The following is an 18,572-nucleotide window of genomic DNA, read 5'->3' as shown; positions in this document are numbered from 1 at the left end:
TTGCAAATACAGACTAGCACGGCTGCTACTCTGAAACCTGTCAAAATTTACCAGTAATCCTACATTCTATTTAGAGTTCCTTTTATAGGATTATACTCTCCAGATTTATCTTAAATTCTCAGATTGATACAGATATTTATAAAAATTAATTTGAGAATTTACCAGTAAAGTAGCCTATATTAAATTATGCTTTACGTTATATCAATTAAAAAATAGAAAGTCTCAGTTTTGGTGAATCTAAGTACTATACATATTATCTACTTAGAAACATGTGTCTGAGTATAAAGATTCCTATGAGTCATATGGTTTGTGAATGGACAATTCTTGAGGAATCAAAAAGCAGAAACAGTTTAATTTGAATTCCAATTTTTAAAAATTATTTTAGAATATAAAAATTGGAGGTTTGCCAATGAAAGGGCCACTACCTCCCTGGCTGGTAAGTAAATCTTTTTTTTTACCTTTACTATATATTGGTTAATTGTTGTATTTAATCTTAGCTTTTTCTAAAATTTGTGTAGTTTCCGAATAAATTTGAAACAGAAATATTTAAATCAACAGAATATTGTTTGGATACTGTGCTGAGCTACTACATGCTAGCAGTTATGAGAAGATGGGCATTTATTAATGTTTATACTATGATTTAAGATAGATGGCAAAATTCAGCCCTTCAAGTAAACATGTACATCTGCTATTGAAGTTATTGTGAGTTATGGCCTTCATTCAAAAACACATTAGTGAGAAGTGGAGAAAATTGCCATTGTTTGATATTCTCCAATATATAATGTAATTGCAGGAACTGTTGATTAACTGTATTTTTTAAATTATTCAAGTGCTATAAAAAATCACAGCTCAAATTACGACAAATGGCATATTTTATCCAGGTACTGCAGAAAGTATATGCTCTCTAAAGAAGAACTGCAAATTTTTATGAAAAACAGTATTTAAAAAGTTGGTAATCTTAAAAGAGTAACAAAATACTTATACAGATTTTATAAAATACATATTTATCTAATATTTAAAACCAAGTGTCTCAATTTTCTAGCCAAATCTTAAATTCAAGATTCCCCGCCCCTTCTATATTTAGTCAGACACTAAACAATATCAAAAATGCAGGAAAAGTCCTTCCTCCATCTTCTTAGATGTATGGACCAGAATGCATTTATGAAGGTGCTTAAGTCAATGACGCTGTTCATGTATTTAAAATTAAGTCCTGAATTTAGAATTTGGCAGGGTAGTGAAAAAGATGTTCTTAGTTTGTAGCCATAGCACCTTGGTGTGTGGTTTTGTCAGATCTCATAAACTAAGCAGGATCAAACTTTACCAATAATTGGCTTAACGTCCAAGGAAAATGTGGACATTCCAGTTGGCCTGTGAATGCTTGCATAATCCCTGCACCTCTGCCTACACAGTGTACACATACCAAGAGCACAAGTAATTCAAGCAAGGTGAGTGCATTGGGGTTCACTCAGTGGGTGTATGCTAAAATGGACCACACCCCTTCACAATCAGAACCATGGAGGACTTGGAGTGTGAGGTCTGTTGTTTTTTAGCTAGCCAGGACTGGTTCAGGTTCACCAGTTGAGCAGTTCTCTCTCAGCTGTGGCTTTTCCTGCTTGCAAATGCCTACTAGAGCCAGAATTTAACACACAGACTGAACCTGCAGTGCTGAGCCATCTCCTGGGAGGTACTAAGTTGAAGTTAATGGTGTTCTGAGTTTTGTGAATCAATGTACAGTGTCTTTTATATTTCTCATCATAAGGAATTCTATGAGCTGGTGGGTCCCTTGAACTCCCATTGAAATCACCTGTAGATGAACTTAATGGGAGTTGAGAGCACATAACATCATGTAAAATCAGGCCTTAATTTTCTGCTTATAAAAATTAATCTTTTCATCAATTTTTATACAATCTATTGGCCTCTGTATTATGCGGAGTTCTACATTTTCAGCATAGTCATTCATTTTACTTAAACTCTGGCTTGAATCTGACTACATTAAAGTTAAATATGGAACTAAAAAGGAACCTAAAAGATTTATAATATGTTTTCAAATATATTTCCGTGGATTAAAATACATTGGGTCTTTTCCTTCAGCTGGATATGAAATATTTGTCACCTCTCCTACTGGCATATGAAGACAGAATGCGAGAAAAGGAAGATTTAAATCTTGCACATGAGGCAAGTTGGCAAATAATTAAAAAAAATTAACAGTAAAGTGGAAAAAAATAGGAACACATCACAAACTGTTGAAATCTTTAAAGGGATCTTGTCAAAGCTGTTGGAGGCCTAAAATTAGAACGAACTTTGCTCTGATTTTTGGCTTGCATACACATTATGCAATCATTTTTTTTCTGCCAGCTTTCTCTATTTTGTTTCTGTGAGCTGGTAGAGCACTGAGATGTAGAAGAATTGTCCTCTCGGTGAAAACCAGAGTAAATAGACTTTGTGCAGAGGTCTCAGTTGCAGTTTGGGAAGGAAAGAATTCACCGTTGGCAACCAATAGGGAAGACTGTAAGGTTACATTGCAGCCTCTGCTATTCAAGCCAGAGGTTTTAATAGTGATCACTGCCTTCTTCCACCCTCTCTGGTAGGGTTGCCATGCGTCTGGTTTTCAACCAGAATGCCAGGTCAAAAAAGGAGCCTCGTGGCTCCTGTCGGCCGTTAAAAGTCTAGTTGGCTGCAACAGCCGGCTCCGCGTGGCTTCTGGAAGTGGTTGGCATGTCCCTCCAGCTCCTAGGTGCAAGGGTGGCCAGTGGGGCTCTGCATGCTGCCCCTGCCTGCAGAGCAGATGCTGCCCTGAGCGATGGCTCCACAGTTCTCAGTGGCTGGGAACAGCAGCCAATGGGAGCTGCGGGGGCGGTGCCTGCGGATAGGGGCAGTGCGCAGAGAACGCTGGCCACCCCTGCGCCTAAGGGCTGAGGGACATGCCGTGCTTCTGGGAGCCGACCGAGGTAAGCACCTCCCAGAGCCGACACCCCGAACACCCACTCCTGCATCCCAACCCCCTGCCCCGAGCCTCCAGCCCTGAGCCCTCTCCCGCACCCAAACTCCCTCCCTGCACCCACACCCTAGCCCTGAGTCCGCTCCCATACTCTGAACCCTTCAGCCCCAGCTCAGAGCCCCCTCCCGCATCCTGAACCCCTCATTTCTGGTCCCACACAGGAGACTGCTCTCCCAGTCCAGAGCCTGTACCCCCTCCCACACCCCAATTCCCTACCCCAGCCTGGTGTCGCCTCCCACACTCTGAACCCTTCAGCCCAGCCCGGAGCCTGCACCCCAAACCCCTCATCTCCGGCCCCACCCCAGACCACCAAACCCAGCCGGAGCCCTCACCTCCTCGTGCACCCCAACCCAGTGAAAATGAGTGAGTGAGCAACGGAGGCAGGGGGGATGGAGTGAGCAGGGATGTGGCCTCGGAGAAAGGGTGGGGAAGCGGGCAGGGCAAGGTTGTTCAGTTTTCTGCAATCAGAAAGTTGGCAACCCTGCTCTCAGGGAGAATTCTTGGCCACTGAATCTATTGAAAACAATGACTGGTTAATTTAGAGTGAGCACAGAACCAACCCTCTGCAATGGACACAAGTTGCAAAGCTTTCCCATGCATCTGCTGTGTTCATTATTCCCTACAACAAGGTATTTTGGGCCAACTGCAAGGAAATAAATTTCAGCCTCAGAGCAAAAGTCTTGTATCTTTCAATATTCTGCTTACCAACTTCATCCTTGTGAGGAAGAAGAACAGAAGACACCTAGGGCTCTGTTCTTGTATGTTCACCATAATATATTTTCATAATCAAGTATACTGAAAATTAATAGCATCATCTGGTAACTCCAATAAACCTCCATTATTCAGGAGGTTGTAACTTTGTTGTTTCCTAGGACATGAAGCCAAAACTTTTTTTTTTTTTTTTTTTTTAACAGAAAAGGCATATATTTTTTACTAAATTATATTTAAATCAGTTAAGCAATTTTCAATTTAGGTATGGATATGCTTCCTTCAGCAGCACTCACACTAACAAGCTGAGTTAAAGATGGGCAGTCAAGTAAACCAATCTGTTGTTCTTACATGCATGATATAAATGCACTCAGATAAAAGTGAATAAAAAATTTTCTGATAGCATGGGGCTGAAGCAAAATATGTACATTTTGAGATTTTTATGTGAATTCATTTGTATTCCAGGAGGACATGAGGAAGTTTAGGATACAAGTTGAAGAACTGGTGAAGGAGAATGAACAACTGCACCAGCAATTAAATAAAAATAGTTCTGTTACCCTGAAGGAATGGCAAGTGGATTTTGTTTGTATTTATTATAAATTAGTGAAAAAGTACTTTTATTATGCTACTCTCATACAAACAGACTTTTAAGAGCATATGAACAGGATGGGTGAAATCCTGGCTCCATGTAAGTAGATGGGAGTATGATTTTGAAACTTAGTCCCTAATGTCAAATACACAATACCAGTAGGAAAGATTTTGTACATTTGATACACTTGAGTTAAGATCTGTCCAATGTACAAATCTTCATGGTATCTGATCTTTCTAGGACAATAGATCAGAATGATTTTCAGTCTTTGATCTAATTTGAAGTGACCTTCAGATCCCGAAAAAGAGTCCATGTACACTGTACACTAACCATTTCTCTGTAAAACTCTCTCTCAAATGTTTTAATGAATTAATTAACTAATCTTACTTGATTTTAAGTTTATTCAGAAATTATTCAACTTTACCGGAGTTGACTATTTCTGTTGCACTGCTTCTCTCCTCATTCATTACAAATGCTCCCCACCTGTGGAATTTGGAGGCCATACAGTGCTGTTTCTGGACGTTCCAGGACTAAGCTCTGCCCTTCAACTCTGGCCACTCAGATTTTCTGCCTTTGGTGGTAGAACAAATTTGCGATTCAGTTTCTTCCAAACATTTTGTTTTAAAACCTTTTATTTGGTTTTCATTTAGTTACAATTTATATTTCTCCCTCCCCCAAGATTAGGTAAATAGCAACTTGGATCTGCTACTTCAGCACCTATTTGCTGGACTCCTCTCCTCCCACTCAGGCATGTATGTCAGAACTGTCCTGCAAACACCTGGCTTAAATCCAAGGTGGTGTTCCCTGTGTGAGGCAGCTTTTACAGGCTCTACAGAGGATCAGTTGTGCCCTGCCTGTACCCAGCTAGCTGACCCTCATATTGCACATTGCCAGGTTATGGTGCTCAGAGTCAGACTGGTATGTCAGTCCCCCACTGCCCCAAGGAACTGGGACTCCAGTACAAGCAAGCCTGTTCAGGAGCTTCTGAGCTTTTGGTAAAAGAGTCTAAGGATGAGGAAGAAGTTATCTGGCCAACTCAGGGATAAGTCTCACAACAGGTCTGGAATGGAAGGGGAGGGGAATTCTGGAAAGGATCCAGAGTCTTCCTCCTGTCCCCTCCTCCAGAAACCAAAGTGGGTCCTCTGCTCCCTAGGGAAAGAAGCAGGACTCCTCCACAGCTCCTCTTCTTTGCACTGGAAATTGGGGGATTCTCAGGATACTCAAGGGGAAGTCTTGCAAATCCCAGAGAGTCTGAGTCCCCAAAAGGAAAAAACAAATGTGTCCTTTTCAAGGCAGCAATTAATATGGTTAATGAATAAGTGGGGCGGAAATTAGGGGTTAAATGTCTTTTCCATTCCCTTCTCTCCCTCATGGAGTACTTGCTGGGGCTTTTGACTCCATTAACAGAGAGACTCTGTAGAAGGCACTCAAGTGGTATGTTTTTAGCAGCAAGTTGATTCAAATACTGTAGAGTCTCTATGGCATAGCTTGGCACGCAGTATGTGTTAGTGTCTGATTTGCAGTGAAAACTGGAGTCAAGTAGGGAAATGTACTCAGTCCAGTACTTTTTGCTCTATATTTAGAAAAACATCTTGTTCAACTCCTTTAGTAACATTGGTGGAGGCCGCAAAATGTTGGGGGCAAATTATCAATCACCTTGACTTTGCAGACAATGTATTGATAATGTCTATGGAGGAATACAACCAAGAAGCAGCAACTAACCTGTATATAACAGCCAGAGAATGGGGATTAAATATGAATGAACAAAACATCAAACTAATCGTAAAGAACACGTTAAACTAGACATTATGGTGTAGACAAACAAGTAGACCGTTTCTGCTGCTTGGGTTCCATCATAACCTATGACAACTGCTATGAAGATGAATGATATCAACAAGCGGGTAGCTACTTCCAGCAGAATGTTTGCAGCCTGAATAAAAATGTTTGTAACCTTAAATCAGTATAATCGCTAAAGACAGATTATATTCAATTCTCATTGTACTCCCATTACTTTGAGTGTGAAACATGGGTACTGACAATGCACCTGGAGCAGAAGCTTCAAACATATTCTAGGTTTGACAAAGGCTAGACAGGCTAAGAAATTATGACATCTAGAGAAGACTGAAAGTGCAGTGTGTGACTACAGTCATTACAAGGCAACAACCGCAATGGTTTGGCCATGTTGCTCAAATAACCCCCTCCCAACTGCCTAAAATTGTTTTCTGTGGAATAGTGCAAGGAGAGAGAAGCAGTGGACATCCAAGGAGACAGTGGTATAACATGGTGTATAAAACCATCCAGGCAACACCCCAACAAGCCCAAATGGTGGCTCAAAGCAGATATGGATGGGATCTACTCATCAGCCCTACTGAACCTTGGTGTTGGGAGAAAGGAGATGATCTATACAAGAACCATACTGCTTTTATTATGAGGAAAAGGATATTCTTATAGCTCTAGAAACCTCTGTTTAAAGTAAGTTCTCTCTTTCTACTATTCTTGGAATGCCATCATTTTGTTGTAACTCTTGGAAGGTTGTGGCATAAAATGGGCATTCCTAGAACTGTAAATTGGAGTACATATGCCAACTGTACCCTGTTCATCTCATTTTATCCAAAATGCCAAGGCCTTAAGTCTCAAAGTTGCTGCAGACAAGATGTGAAAATCTTGCACCAGTTGGCATTCTAGGTATCTGGGAAACTATTCACAGCAGTCCCTAGAAGCACTGATGGATAATGTATGAGCCACATCTGAAAAACTTTGCGAAGTAAGTTTCCATTCCTTTGCAGATTCATCCATTTGTAGGAAGGTACTACTGGGTTGGTTCCCACATTACTCCTTAGTTTATGAAGTTCTTCCTTTATATGGGGTGGAGAGAATTCCATTCCTGCCTGTCATTCTACTATAAATTAAACTCTGCTTATTCTTTCTCTCCCTGCTTCTAGGATTTCTTGCTTACTACTTCCCTTTAGTAATGGATGAGGAAAGAAACTGTGCAACAAAATGAGAAATTTCTTACCTGGTAATTTTTTTTTCTGTTAGCAGCTCTCTGAATTCAACTTACCCTACTAGTCTGGTAATTCTCTCTAAAGGGAGACAGACATAGACTTAAGTCTAATTTAATACATTATATCAAGTTTTCTTAATGCTAATAATTAATTGTTGGAGTGTTTTTACCACAGAAGAACTCTTCTGGTGGCCTGAGATGAACGGCAGAGCTTAGTTCACAGGTGGGGGGCACTAGCCCATTAGTAGGGACTTCAGAAATCTCAGGGGGTGGCTGCTTATGATCCCTTCCCCAAATTTCAGAAGTCTTTGGAAAAAACTGCTAGCAACTTAATCCCACCTTCATATTAGTAGCAAAATATTGGGGAGAGGGAGGCAATTTTTATTATCTAGATTTCCCCACCAGATTTAGAATAATTTTGGTGTTGGTCACCATCGGTCCAATTTGCCAGCCAGAACTGTAGGAATCTTCAGGACAACTATGATCATTGGTGCATTCTTATGTGGTCAAACCTCAGCTTCATATTTTAAGGTCAAATGACTAGTGGCCACCAGGATGCGTTTGGGGCATCCACAAGCAACCTGATCCAAACATGTTGCAATTAAATTTATGAACGCTCACACTACATTTACATGATCTAGTTAGACAATTATGAGAGTACAGAATATATCTACACTGCAATCAGAAGTGTGATTGCCAAGTGTGTAGACATATCCGACCTAGCTTTGATTTATCTATCTGTCTCAAAACACCAATAGGATTGAAGCTGCAGCAGCACTGTCTAGCTGCTCGAGGTCATACCCAGGTCCTGCATGGCCTTCTACAGCCTGTGCTGCTGCGTACTCATAGTCATTTTGCACTCTCCACTCATGTATGGTAACAGACAGTATTATCAAGCTGTGCACACTGCAACACGCTATATAGGATAAGGCCACTTTTTTCTTGTTTTGGTCACATCTATAAACTTTTGTTAATATTGATAACCATTAGCCCTCTATCTTATGACTGGGTAAAGTCTAGCTAATTGATTTGGTGGTTGCTGTAACCGAGGCTTTGTATGATATATCAGGTGATCACAAACAAATGAACTGCATCTCATTTGTCTTCAAAGTGTCCACATTTCTTATATCTCTGCTTGCATCCTGGACAATACTTCTCTACTTTTCCAGCTATCATGTCAGAACATAAATAGTTCCTTAGACTTTTCCTAACAGCAAAAAGACTCTATTTGCTTTCTAGAAGGCTACATTAAAGCCTAGTATAGAGCAAAGGGTCAGTTGTATGCTAGAGGTAGCTAAGATTAAAAGGCTTTCTTTTCAGAGTCCCATAAACAGCATTTATATGACTAGCACTGGCAACTATTTCTAGATCTATAAGCCATGAACTGATGACTTAGCAAGTCCTAAGAAATATTTTATGTGATCCAGTATTAAGCATTTGGCTATCCCCTCCTTCATGCATCTGGCACAAATGAGAGCCATCTGGCTTTAATTCAAATATACATTATCACAGATCAGGGCAACTGCACCTTTATACCCACTCTGTGGTCCCTCAAGGGCAACCAACAAGCTCCCACATAGTTCTCTCTAAACATTTATTTTTAAGGTGAAAGCATTACTGAGAAAACATTAAAACAATAAAAGAACTCACATGCATGCTGAAAAGCTTACCAGAAGTCACACCAACTCCAACCTCAGGCTCTGGTAGATGTCAGTCCTTCAAAACCCATAGCTGGGTTTTCCTGTGGTTACAAGTTCATAACTGTTTCAGATTCAGAACAAGAACAATCATGAATAGGTCAGTCTTTCCTTTATACAGCTTGGGCCTTTGATCATGGCCTCATGTAATAGGTGAACAGCAGACAATGGCTCAGTCCTCAGAGGCATAGTTTCAAAAGACTGGGTCTCTGCATAACTGTGGTGAGGGTGGGGAATTTGCTTTCACCTCCCCCTAGATATTCCCCAGGAAAACCAGTTACTGTGTTTTCTTCCAAGAGTCCATTCTTGTCTGGCACATTGTTCAATATAGTCCTCTGAGCCCCCAGGTCACATATTTATCACATCTCCTTTGAGAGGCTACATACAATCCCAGCCTGTAATAATACATAAACTACCCATTTAATATAATGGACCCCAAAGATACTTAAATTTAATTCATTAAGGTCTTTCAGGGATATTCAGGAAATTGCCGTATCTGTCACATTCACTCTTTTTTTCTGCATTGTCATTGCATTTTCCGACTTCATTCATACTTTGTTTTCAACATTCTAGAAAGTAAAACCTACTTTTAAGGAGGTATTTTCATATGAAAATGACATTGTAATGTAATAATTGCACTCTAATAACCTTAAAGTAATCTGGATTCGCTCATTATCTTCAGTAAGCTTTTTGAACAGAAGGATGCAAATACCAGTCTAAAATTAATGCAAGGTTCATTTCTGTGTCTTCTTTTAATTATTTAACTTACTAATGCTTGAGTGGTACATTACTTCTAAATCAATCATCATCACAGGCAGCAGCTGCAAACTCAGGCAAAGCTGGTCTTGGAAGAAAATGGAGTGTTGATGGAGCAACTTGAAATTCAGCAGGCTAAAGCAAAGGAAAGTTACAACCAACATCTTCAGGAAGGTAAGATACTTCAATTGCTACTTACTTGGACTGTACAATTTGAATTACTGGGGATGGGCCAGCATAGGCCTTCCCAAAACTAAAGGCCCTCCCCCTCAATTAAATGAGCAAGAACCACTGGACTCAGGCATCAGTTGAATACCGAAGACAGCAAATGAATCAACAGGAGTAGGAGGAGATCTGAGGTAAAGAATCGGGGATCCAGAGGAGGATACCAAGCAGAGAACCCCGGACAGTGCCCACTGGTCCTCAAAGGCATCTAGGGAGTCAGTAAACACTGCCCAGAGGAACTCTTCCTGGAGGTGTGAGTGGACAAGGGAATGGAAATAGACTCCATAGTTGCAGAACACGCCCCTGTCCAGCTTCCTCATTCTGGGGTAATGGATGGCTGTCTTGGCCAGCACTGGAAGAAGGTTAATGAGGAGGTCTTGCAACTTTGTGAGGCCATGAATGGGGTGTGAGTGGGTTATTTGGATTGTAGCAGAGATAGTACTGCAGCATTATTTTAATACATGCCTAAAAGCACCGTTAAGTCAAAATAATATAGTTACAATCAATATCAAAGTTATTTCCCTTGCAGACATTGTGTAATACATATCATCTTGAACCAAAACCTGTCAATCAGAAGTCACTTTCTCTACTGGAAATAGCGACCAGAAGTGTAAAATAATGTTAAACCTCCAAAGTATGTTTTGTTAGTAATTTTAGAATGCTTTTAGCTTTATGTAGTATTAAATACGTTAAACCGTATGATCTTACTTAAATATTGTATAAGATAAATCATTTGAAGTCAGTGTGATTTTATTTTCTGTTTTGTAGGTAATGTTCATACAATAGTTAATTATCTCAAAAATAATATTCATGCTACTAATTTTTATAACCTACCTTGCTTAAAATTTCATGACAAAAGACATCTTTTACAGTGAGGAATCAAGCCCACAATGTACACAGTTTAATTCAGATTTGTACTCCTTAATTGGTGGTTGATTTCAGAACATTAATTACATACAAGGAAGAAAACAAAGTGTGGGGGGAAAGATTCTAGATAAAGAATCATTCTGCCACTTGTGCTGTGTTATTATACCAGCAAAATCCTATGAACATTTAGAAACTTTTAACAGGAACTAAAGGGAAAAAAACCACCTTAATATATGTTGTAGTTTAAAACCCAAATATAGAAAGCCACACTTCTAAGTAAAATAATTTTGAAAGTATGGAAATTCAGTTTAATGTACCCTGAAAAATCTTAACTGTGTCCCACAAATCCTACATTTTCTTTTGAAGGTATGATTGCAAAAATGTGACAAGTATCCTAGTATAGTAGCTATTTGCCATGTATAACACCACATACCTTGGATGTGTCACTGAGATTCTTTGAACCTAGGAAGAAATCTTGTAGGTGAACACAGATGACCAGAGGATATTAAAGGATATTCGTTTTTGACTATGTACATTTTAAGCCACACCTATCTCTTACATTGTAGGGTATACATTACTGAAGTTAGAGGACATGTAGGTGTTCCTCCCTTGACTTCTCAGAGAAGTCTATGAGAGAAGTAAAATCCTCAAGTCCCTTGGCTTCTGTGCTTTAGTTGAATTGGCTTTCGGAAATCCACAGTCTTGGGAAGTTTCTGTGTGAACTGGGACCATTGAAGAGGTCTTAACTCATGGGCTGCAGTACAAACTCTATAAAATCTGCACCTGGCATATGAAACTTAATGAAGTCTGCATCAGGAACTCCACAGGGCTACTAATAGTCATGGCAAGTGTTTTAAATTAAAAAAAAAAACACAACCATTCATTCCGTAACTCAAAGCTACTAAAAAAGGCACCAGTCCTCACCAAGACCAACAGATTCAAACTAATTTGAAGTTTCTAGGCCAAACTGTTCTGGGGTTGTGATGAGCCAAAATACATCAAGAAAAATCCAAGCAATGAACAACTTTTTTTATATAGTGACAAAGTTCCTTCTCTGCCTTGGTGGGTCCTGCGCTTATTGGTGGATTTTCTTGCCTCAGAGGTTCACGGCAGCCCTCAGTTTGGCCATTTTCATGGCTCAAATCTGCCGTTCACTCAGTTAGCCTCATCACTGGCCAGCATGGGGAAAAGAAGAAGAACAAACCCCGCAGTCTCTGCTGATCCACTTAGTGGATCGGGGAACAGGCCAGAGACCTTCCTGTCTGGTAGAGCCCACAGTCCAGTTCAACTCCTCCGGTATCAAATAGGGAATTGGGGGGATGGGGGGAATCCAGGCCTGACCTCTACTCCGGGTTCCAGCCCAGGGCCCTGTGGATTGCAGCTGTCTACAGTGACTCCTGTAACAACTGCGTGACAACTACAACTCCCTGGGCTACTTCCCCATGGCCTCCTCCCAAACCTTCTTTATTCTCACCACAGGACCTTCCTCCTGATATCTGATAATACTTGTACTTCTCAGTCTTCCAGTAGTATGCCTTCTCACTCTCAGCTTCTTGTGCCTCTGCTCCCAGCTCCTCGCACACACACCACAAACTGAAGTGAGTGCCTTTTTAAACTCAGGTGCCCTGATTAGCCTGTCTTAATTTATTCTAGCAGCTTCTTGATAGGCTGATTAGAACACCTACAGCTATCTGCCTTAATTGTTTCCAGAAAGTTCCTGATTGTTCTGGAACCTTCCCTGTTAAAAAAAAAACAAAACAAAAAAACAAAAAAAACAAAAAAAAACCTTCCCTGTTACCTTACCGAGAAAAAAGGGACCTACTTAACCTGGAGCTAATATATCTGCCTTCTGTCACTCTCCTGTAGCCCTCTGGCATGGAGGGAGAAGGCTGCTGCTGCTGGTACTGCTGTTACTAGGCCCTGGGCTCTCCCTGCCGCTGTTGCTGCTCCCCTGGCTGGGCCATACACCACCCCCTCCTTCTCTGCTACCTGGTTGCTGGCCAGCTGCTGGAACCCCCCACCCTCGGGCACGGCTGCTGCTCCAACTACAGCCCCTGGGGGAGGTCTGTTGGCCTGCTCCCCAGAAGTGGGGAGTGAGGGACCCCAGCCCCAGTCGTTGCTGCTGTGGAACACCAAAACCACCTAAGAGGGGTCCTTTCTGCCTGCCTGGACCACCACCTAGAGTTCTTGGAGCTGCTGCTGCAGAGTTTACTGCCTGGAGCTGCTGAAGCCCCAAGGAGGAGAAGAAGAGGACCATCTACTAGTGGGGGAGCATCTAGAGACTTTGCAGACCACTGTGGAGGGGGTCTTAAGACTGAGTAACTTTTGAACTGTGCTCTTGGGGTGGGGGTCATGACTGTGTTTGTAGGGACACAGGGGGTGTGGCATGGAGCTGCCCCCCGATCCATCTGTGTCCCCCCCAACCCCCACCACTACCCCCTCCAGCACCCCCACTGGCTGTTTACCATCTGCCTCAGCTCCTGCCTCTGGATTGAGCTGATTGCTTGGCTTGCCACGCCCTGATTCCACCATTTGGGCCAGAAGCAGCAGCCAGCCTAAACAGACTTTGTGCAAGCACACATGGGTGCACGTGCCCTCCTCCCCCCGGGGCTGCCCACCCCACAGCTTTGCCCTTTGCTACCTGCCCCATTTGCCACTTGCAGCCTTTTGCTCCAGCCCCCCTACTAGCTTCAGTTTGTTTGCCTGCCCCGCCTGTTTCCCTCTGCAGCCTTTGTTTGTTTGCCCTGCTCCAGCCTCTGAAGCTAACCCTTTGGTTTCCCTCCCCTAACTCCAGCCTGCTTAGCCCCTTGCTCAGTGTGCCCATGCCCCCTCCCATGCGCTTGTGCCACTCCCTATTTTAGTTTAAACCCTCTTCACTGCACCCCCAATGTTGTTGTATCCCCCCACCCCTAGTGCAGCTAGAGGAGCCGGAATTCCACCCCGTCTTGGCGACTGACCCCCTAACCCCTGCTTTGTCCCCTCCATCCAGCCCACCCCTTTTGGCGCCCTCCTCCCCTGCCTGCAGCCTAGCGGGGAGGAGTGGTCGACCTGCTTCCCCTTTCTCCTCCTCCTTCTGGTGTCTCCCCTTCCCTCCCCACTCATGACGGCGGAGAACGAGACGGGTGGGACCCCTCCAGCAGCCCCAGCTGCCCCTCCCCCGCCTGCCCCTCCATCACCTCCCCAAGCCTCTACCTCCGCTGCCGCCTCTGAACCACCTGCCACCACCCCTCCTGGGGCGCCAGCAGCAGCGGGCACCAGGGTGACCTCTGCTGCTGCCACGACCCTCACCCCTCAGATTCTGGGGGAGCACTCCCAGCTAGCGGAAAGGGCCAGGATAATAAGAAGGGGAAGGGTCCCGCTAAAAAGACCAGGCCCTCCATGGCAGGGGCTGCCCCCACTGCCGTGGCCCCAGCACCGGCCACGGCGTCCCTCCCCGCTGTTCCCTCCACCAGCTCTGCGAGTGTCCCTCCCCCGGCCCCCAGGGCATACGCCCAGGTGGCGGCAGCCCCCCCGCCTGCCACTATGTTATCTCTCCCGCCCACCTCCTCCGCTACCATCTATAGCAGCCGGGCCCCCTTTCCCACCATAACCAGGAAGTCGGTTGCCTCCTGGTGCCCGCCTTGCCCCATGTGGAGACCTACATGTGGGCATTGGCAAGGGTGTTGGGGCCCATGGCCATTGTGGCGGCCTCCAAAATGTATGGCAAGGTCCCTCCCGCCCCCCCTGAGTCCCTGAGCCATCGCCTCTACCCCCTGACATGATCCCTGCTAGCCAGCCCCTGGATGATACCATGGAGGGCTGGGCCCTAGTACAGGGCAAGTGGAAGGCTTGAGCTCCGCTCCTCCCATCTGATGCGGAGGCCCCCCGGAAGACCAGGAAGGGGGGCACTGATGCCAAGCCTTCCGCTTTGCCCACGGGTGTATTCCATCCACCGGTGCCGGCTGGGGAAGTCGTGGCAGCACTGGAAGGCAGTATCTCCCCTCCGCGGGAGTCCCTCCCCTCCGAGGTAGCCCCTCCTGCCCTGGTACCATCTGAAGCCTCTGTGAGCCCCGAGGCAACGAGGCAACCGTCGCGTCAGGTGCCGGCAGGGAGAACCCTAGGGTGGCAGAAAGCGATCTCCCATCCATATACGAGGAGACTGAGGCCCTAGGTCTGACCCCGGTCACCCAGGGGGAGGACGACCCTATGCCAGCGGGCCTCGATCTGGGTGACTTCACTCCAGCCCCCCTTTCCCCATGCTCCCTCCCTCTAACCGTTGCTTTCGCTCCCACCACCAAGGAGCCCCTGGACTCCTCCATCAACCCGGCCGCATATGGCACCCCGCTGACTGCCACAGAGCCTGTTGAGGCGACGGCCAGTGCTACGCGGCTGGGACCCGAGCCGTTAGGGGCACCCCTTGTTGGTGTGGAGCAATCAACCTCCTTCCCAGGTGGGGGCCCTACAGAAGATAGTCCACCTCCTGATGCCGTGGCTGCCAAACCCACCATAGAGCCTGCGCCCAGCATCGCTGAGAGCCCCCTCCCCACCCCCTTAACCCTTGAGCCTGATCGGGAGATGTCACCATCCAGCTGCTTGGATTCGGAAGTCCAGAATCTTGCCTCTGCCCCTAACCGTGTCCCTATCCTGTCCACCTCCCGTGATGTTATTGCCGCCCCTGGGGCTGTCTCCTTCCCTTTTCCAGTAGATGACCCCCAGGGAACGGCCTTTGTGTTTCCCTATCCCGACCCACTAGGGGCTGCTATCCTCCCTTCGCCATCCCCTATTGCCCCAGTGTTTGAGGCAGGCCTAGTGGCGCCAGTCCATCAGGCGCCCCATCGGGGGTCTGCACCCTGTCTGCCTGTCTCGGTGAGCCACAGGGCTGTACCAAGGGCCCCATCAGGGGATAACCAGGAGACCATAACCCCACACCCCCATGCGCTACGAGAGGAGTTGCAGGAGTTTTTAAAAGACGTCAGTGGCTCCCGCAACAAGGTACAGCTTGCTCTCCAGTGATGGGGGGATTTTCATCAAATCCTCCGGGCCGCGAGGGCCCTCATGGTTAAGGGTAAAAGGACCGGGAAGCAGGCTGCCACGGCCTACCAGCACGTCCGCCTCTTCCGTGACTCCTTACTCACTTATGGGGTAGGTCACAGACTGTTGCACGGCCCATCGGGAGCTGCGAACATCCCTGCCGGTAAGGATCCCCCCCAGCCCTCCTCATGGCACCTCTCACCATCGCAACATTGAACACTCGGGGCTGTAGGATAGGTCTCCGCAGGTCCCAGGTGTTCTCCTTCCTTCGAGGGGGGGGTACTCTGTGGTTTTCTGGCAGGAGACCCATACGGATCCGACCCCCGAAGACAGCTGGCGGCTGGATTGAGGGGACAGGTCTACTTTAGCCATCTCACAGTTTGTACGGCTGGAGTGGAGACCCTGTTCTCCCCCAACCTACGGCTCGAGGTGCTGGGGGTCGCCAAGGGTGTGCCGGAGTGCCTGCTGCACCTCTGGGTCCGTATGGAGGGGCTTGTGGTCAACCTCATTAACTTCTATGCCCCATCGGGCCCGGAGCGGCTGCAATTTTATCAGCAGGCGTCTGCCTTCCTCGGCACCTTGGATCCTCATGAGTGCCTGGTCCTGGGTGGGGACTTCAACACCACCCTTGAGGAGGGGGACCGAGCAGTGCCCGGCCGCAGCGGATGTCCTCCGGGAGATAGTCGAACACCACTCCCTCGTGGATGTCTGGCGTGACCACCACCCGGGTGACATTTCCACGTTCACCTTTGTCCGGGTGGAGGCTCACCTTTGTCGTGCCACTCCCGGTTGGACCGCATTTATTTATCATGTTTCCACCTTTCATGAGCCCACTCCTCCAGCATCCGGCCGGCCCCATTTTCTGACCATCATTTAGCCACCGTGAAGGCCTCCCTCTGCGCGGAGAGGCCGGGGCCGGCCTATTGGCATTTCAACAACAGCTTGTTAGAGGATGTGGGCTTCGTGACGTCCTTCCGGGAGTTCTGGCTGGCCTGGCGAGGGCAGCGGCGTGCCTTTCCCTCGGCGTGGCGGTGGTGGGACCTGGGGAAGGTGCACGCCCGGCTCTTCTGCCGTGACTACACCCGGGACGCCAGCCGATGGAGGGATGCGGCGATATAGCAGTTGGAACAGGAGGTTTTAGAGCTGGAGAGGCATCTGGCCACCAGCTCCAAGGATCTGCCCCTCTGCGCAGTGTGCCGGGAGAAGCGGGAGGAGCTCCGGGCCCTCGAGGATCATCGGGCCCAGGATGCCTTTGTTCGATCCTGCATCCGCCTCCTTCTGGAGTTGGATCGCGGCTCCTGCTTCTTCTACACCCTGTAGAAAAGGAGGGGGGCCAGGAAACACGTCACCTGCCTTCTGGCAGAAGATGGCACCCCCCTCACGGATCCGGTGGAGATGTGTGGGAGGGCGAGAGCCTTTTACGCAAGCCTTTTCTCCCCGGATCCGACCAATCCTAACTCTTGCAGAGTGCTCTGGGAGGAGCTCCCTATGGTCAGTGTGGGCGGCCGAGACCGGCTCGAGCTGCCTCTCACTCTGGCAGAGTTCTCGGAAGCCCCCCCATCGCATGCCCACCAATAAATCTCCGGGCATGGATGGAATGACCGTGGAGCTCTACCGTGTGTTCTGGGACGTCCTCGGCCCAGACCTAGTCACCGTCTGGGCCGAGTCTTTGCAGAGTGGGGTCCTCCCTCTTTCGTGCAGGCAAGCTGTGCTTGCCTTATTGACGAAGAAGGGGGACCTCCACGATTTATGAAATTGGCGTCCCGTCTCGCTCCTCAGCATGGACTACAAAATTGTGGCAAAAGCAGTCTCGCTGCGGCTAAGGTCCGTGCTGGCGGATGTGGTCCACCCAGACCAGACCTACACAGTCGCGGGCCGCGGCATCTTTGATAACCTATATCTAGTCGGGGACCTTTTGGAACTCGGGTGTAGGGATGGTCTGTCGTTCGCCCTCCTGTCCTTGGATTAGGAGAAGGTGTTCCACAGGGTGGATCACGGGTATCTCCTGAGCAGTCTGCAAGCGTTTGGCTTCGGACCCCAGTTCGTGGGTTTTCTCCGGGCGGTGTATGCCTCTGCAGAGTGTCTGGTCAGGCTCAACTGGACCCTGACTGAACCGGTCAGCTTCGGGCGAGGAGTACGGCAGGGGTGCCCCCTCTTGGGCCAGCTGTATGCTCTGGCGATTGAGCCCTTCCTCTGTCTCCTCCAAAGGAGGTTGACAGGGTTGGTGCTGCGGGAGCCAGAGCTGCGGCTGGTCCTGTCGGTGTACGCTGATGACGTGCTCCTTGTGGTCCAGGACCCGGGAGACTTGGTGCGGGTGGAGGCTTGCCAGGCCATCTGTTCGGCAGCCTCCTCCACCCGGGTCAAGAGCTCTGGCCTGGTGGTCGGGAACGGCTGGCAGGCGAGCTCCCTCCCACCCACGCTTCAGGCCATCCGGTGGAGCACGGGTCCGCTGCTCTATCTCAGCGTTTACCTTTCTGCCACACATCCCTCTCCGCCGGAGAACTGGCACAATTTAGAGGGCGGGGTGATAGAGTGGCTCCGGAAATGGACAGGACTACTCCAGTGCCTCTCCCTTTGAGGGAGAGCGCTGGTGCTTGCTAGTCCTGTCCATGCTCTGGTACCGGCTCAACACCCTGGTCCCGGCCCCGGGTTTCCTAGCCACCCTCCGGACATGGATTCTGGTTTTCTTTTGGTCAGGACTGCACTGGGTCCCTGCAG

General features: G+C 47.1%; 1 protein-coding gene across 3 annotated transcripts in view; it reads left to right on the top strand.

Annotated features, from left to right (window-relative positions):
- CEP89 (centrosomal protein 89) overlaps positions 1 to 18,572 on the top strand; it is a 133,326-nt gene that overhangs the window by 41,529 nt on the left and 73,225 nt on the right. For 2 of the 3 annotated variants that reach the window (XM_084645036.1, XM_084645034.1), the window contains 4 exons: positions 386 to 436; positions 2,092 to 2,175; positions 4,172 to 4,279; positions 9,815 to 9,926. In XM_084645036.1, coding sequence (XP_084501162.1) covers positions 386 to 436; positions 2,092 to 2,175; positions 4,172 to 4,279; positions 9,815 to 9,926 — 355 coding nt within the window. The remainder of the gene's footprint in view (positions 1 to 385; positions 437 to 2,091; positions 2,176 to 4,171; positions 4,280 to 9,814; positions 9,927 to 18,572) is intronic. The other variant, XM_084645035.1, reaches the window with a different exon arrangement.

The sequence above is a fragment of the Lepidochelys olivacea genome, assembly GCF_965140295.1.
Source record: "Lepidochelys olivacea isolate rLepOli2 genome assembly, chromosome: 12".
NCBI classification, from domain to species: domain Eukaryota; kingdom Metazoa; phylum Chordata; order Testudines; family Cheloniidae; genus Lepidochelys; species Lepidochelys olivacea.
This window is presented reverse-complemented; position numbering and strand designations above follow the sequence as displayed.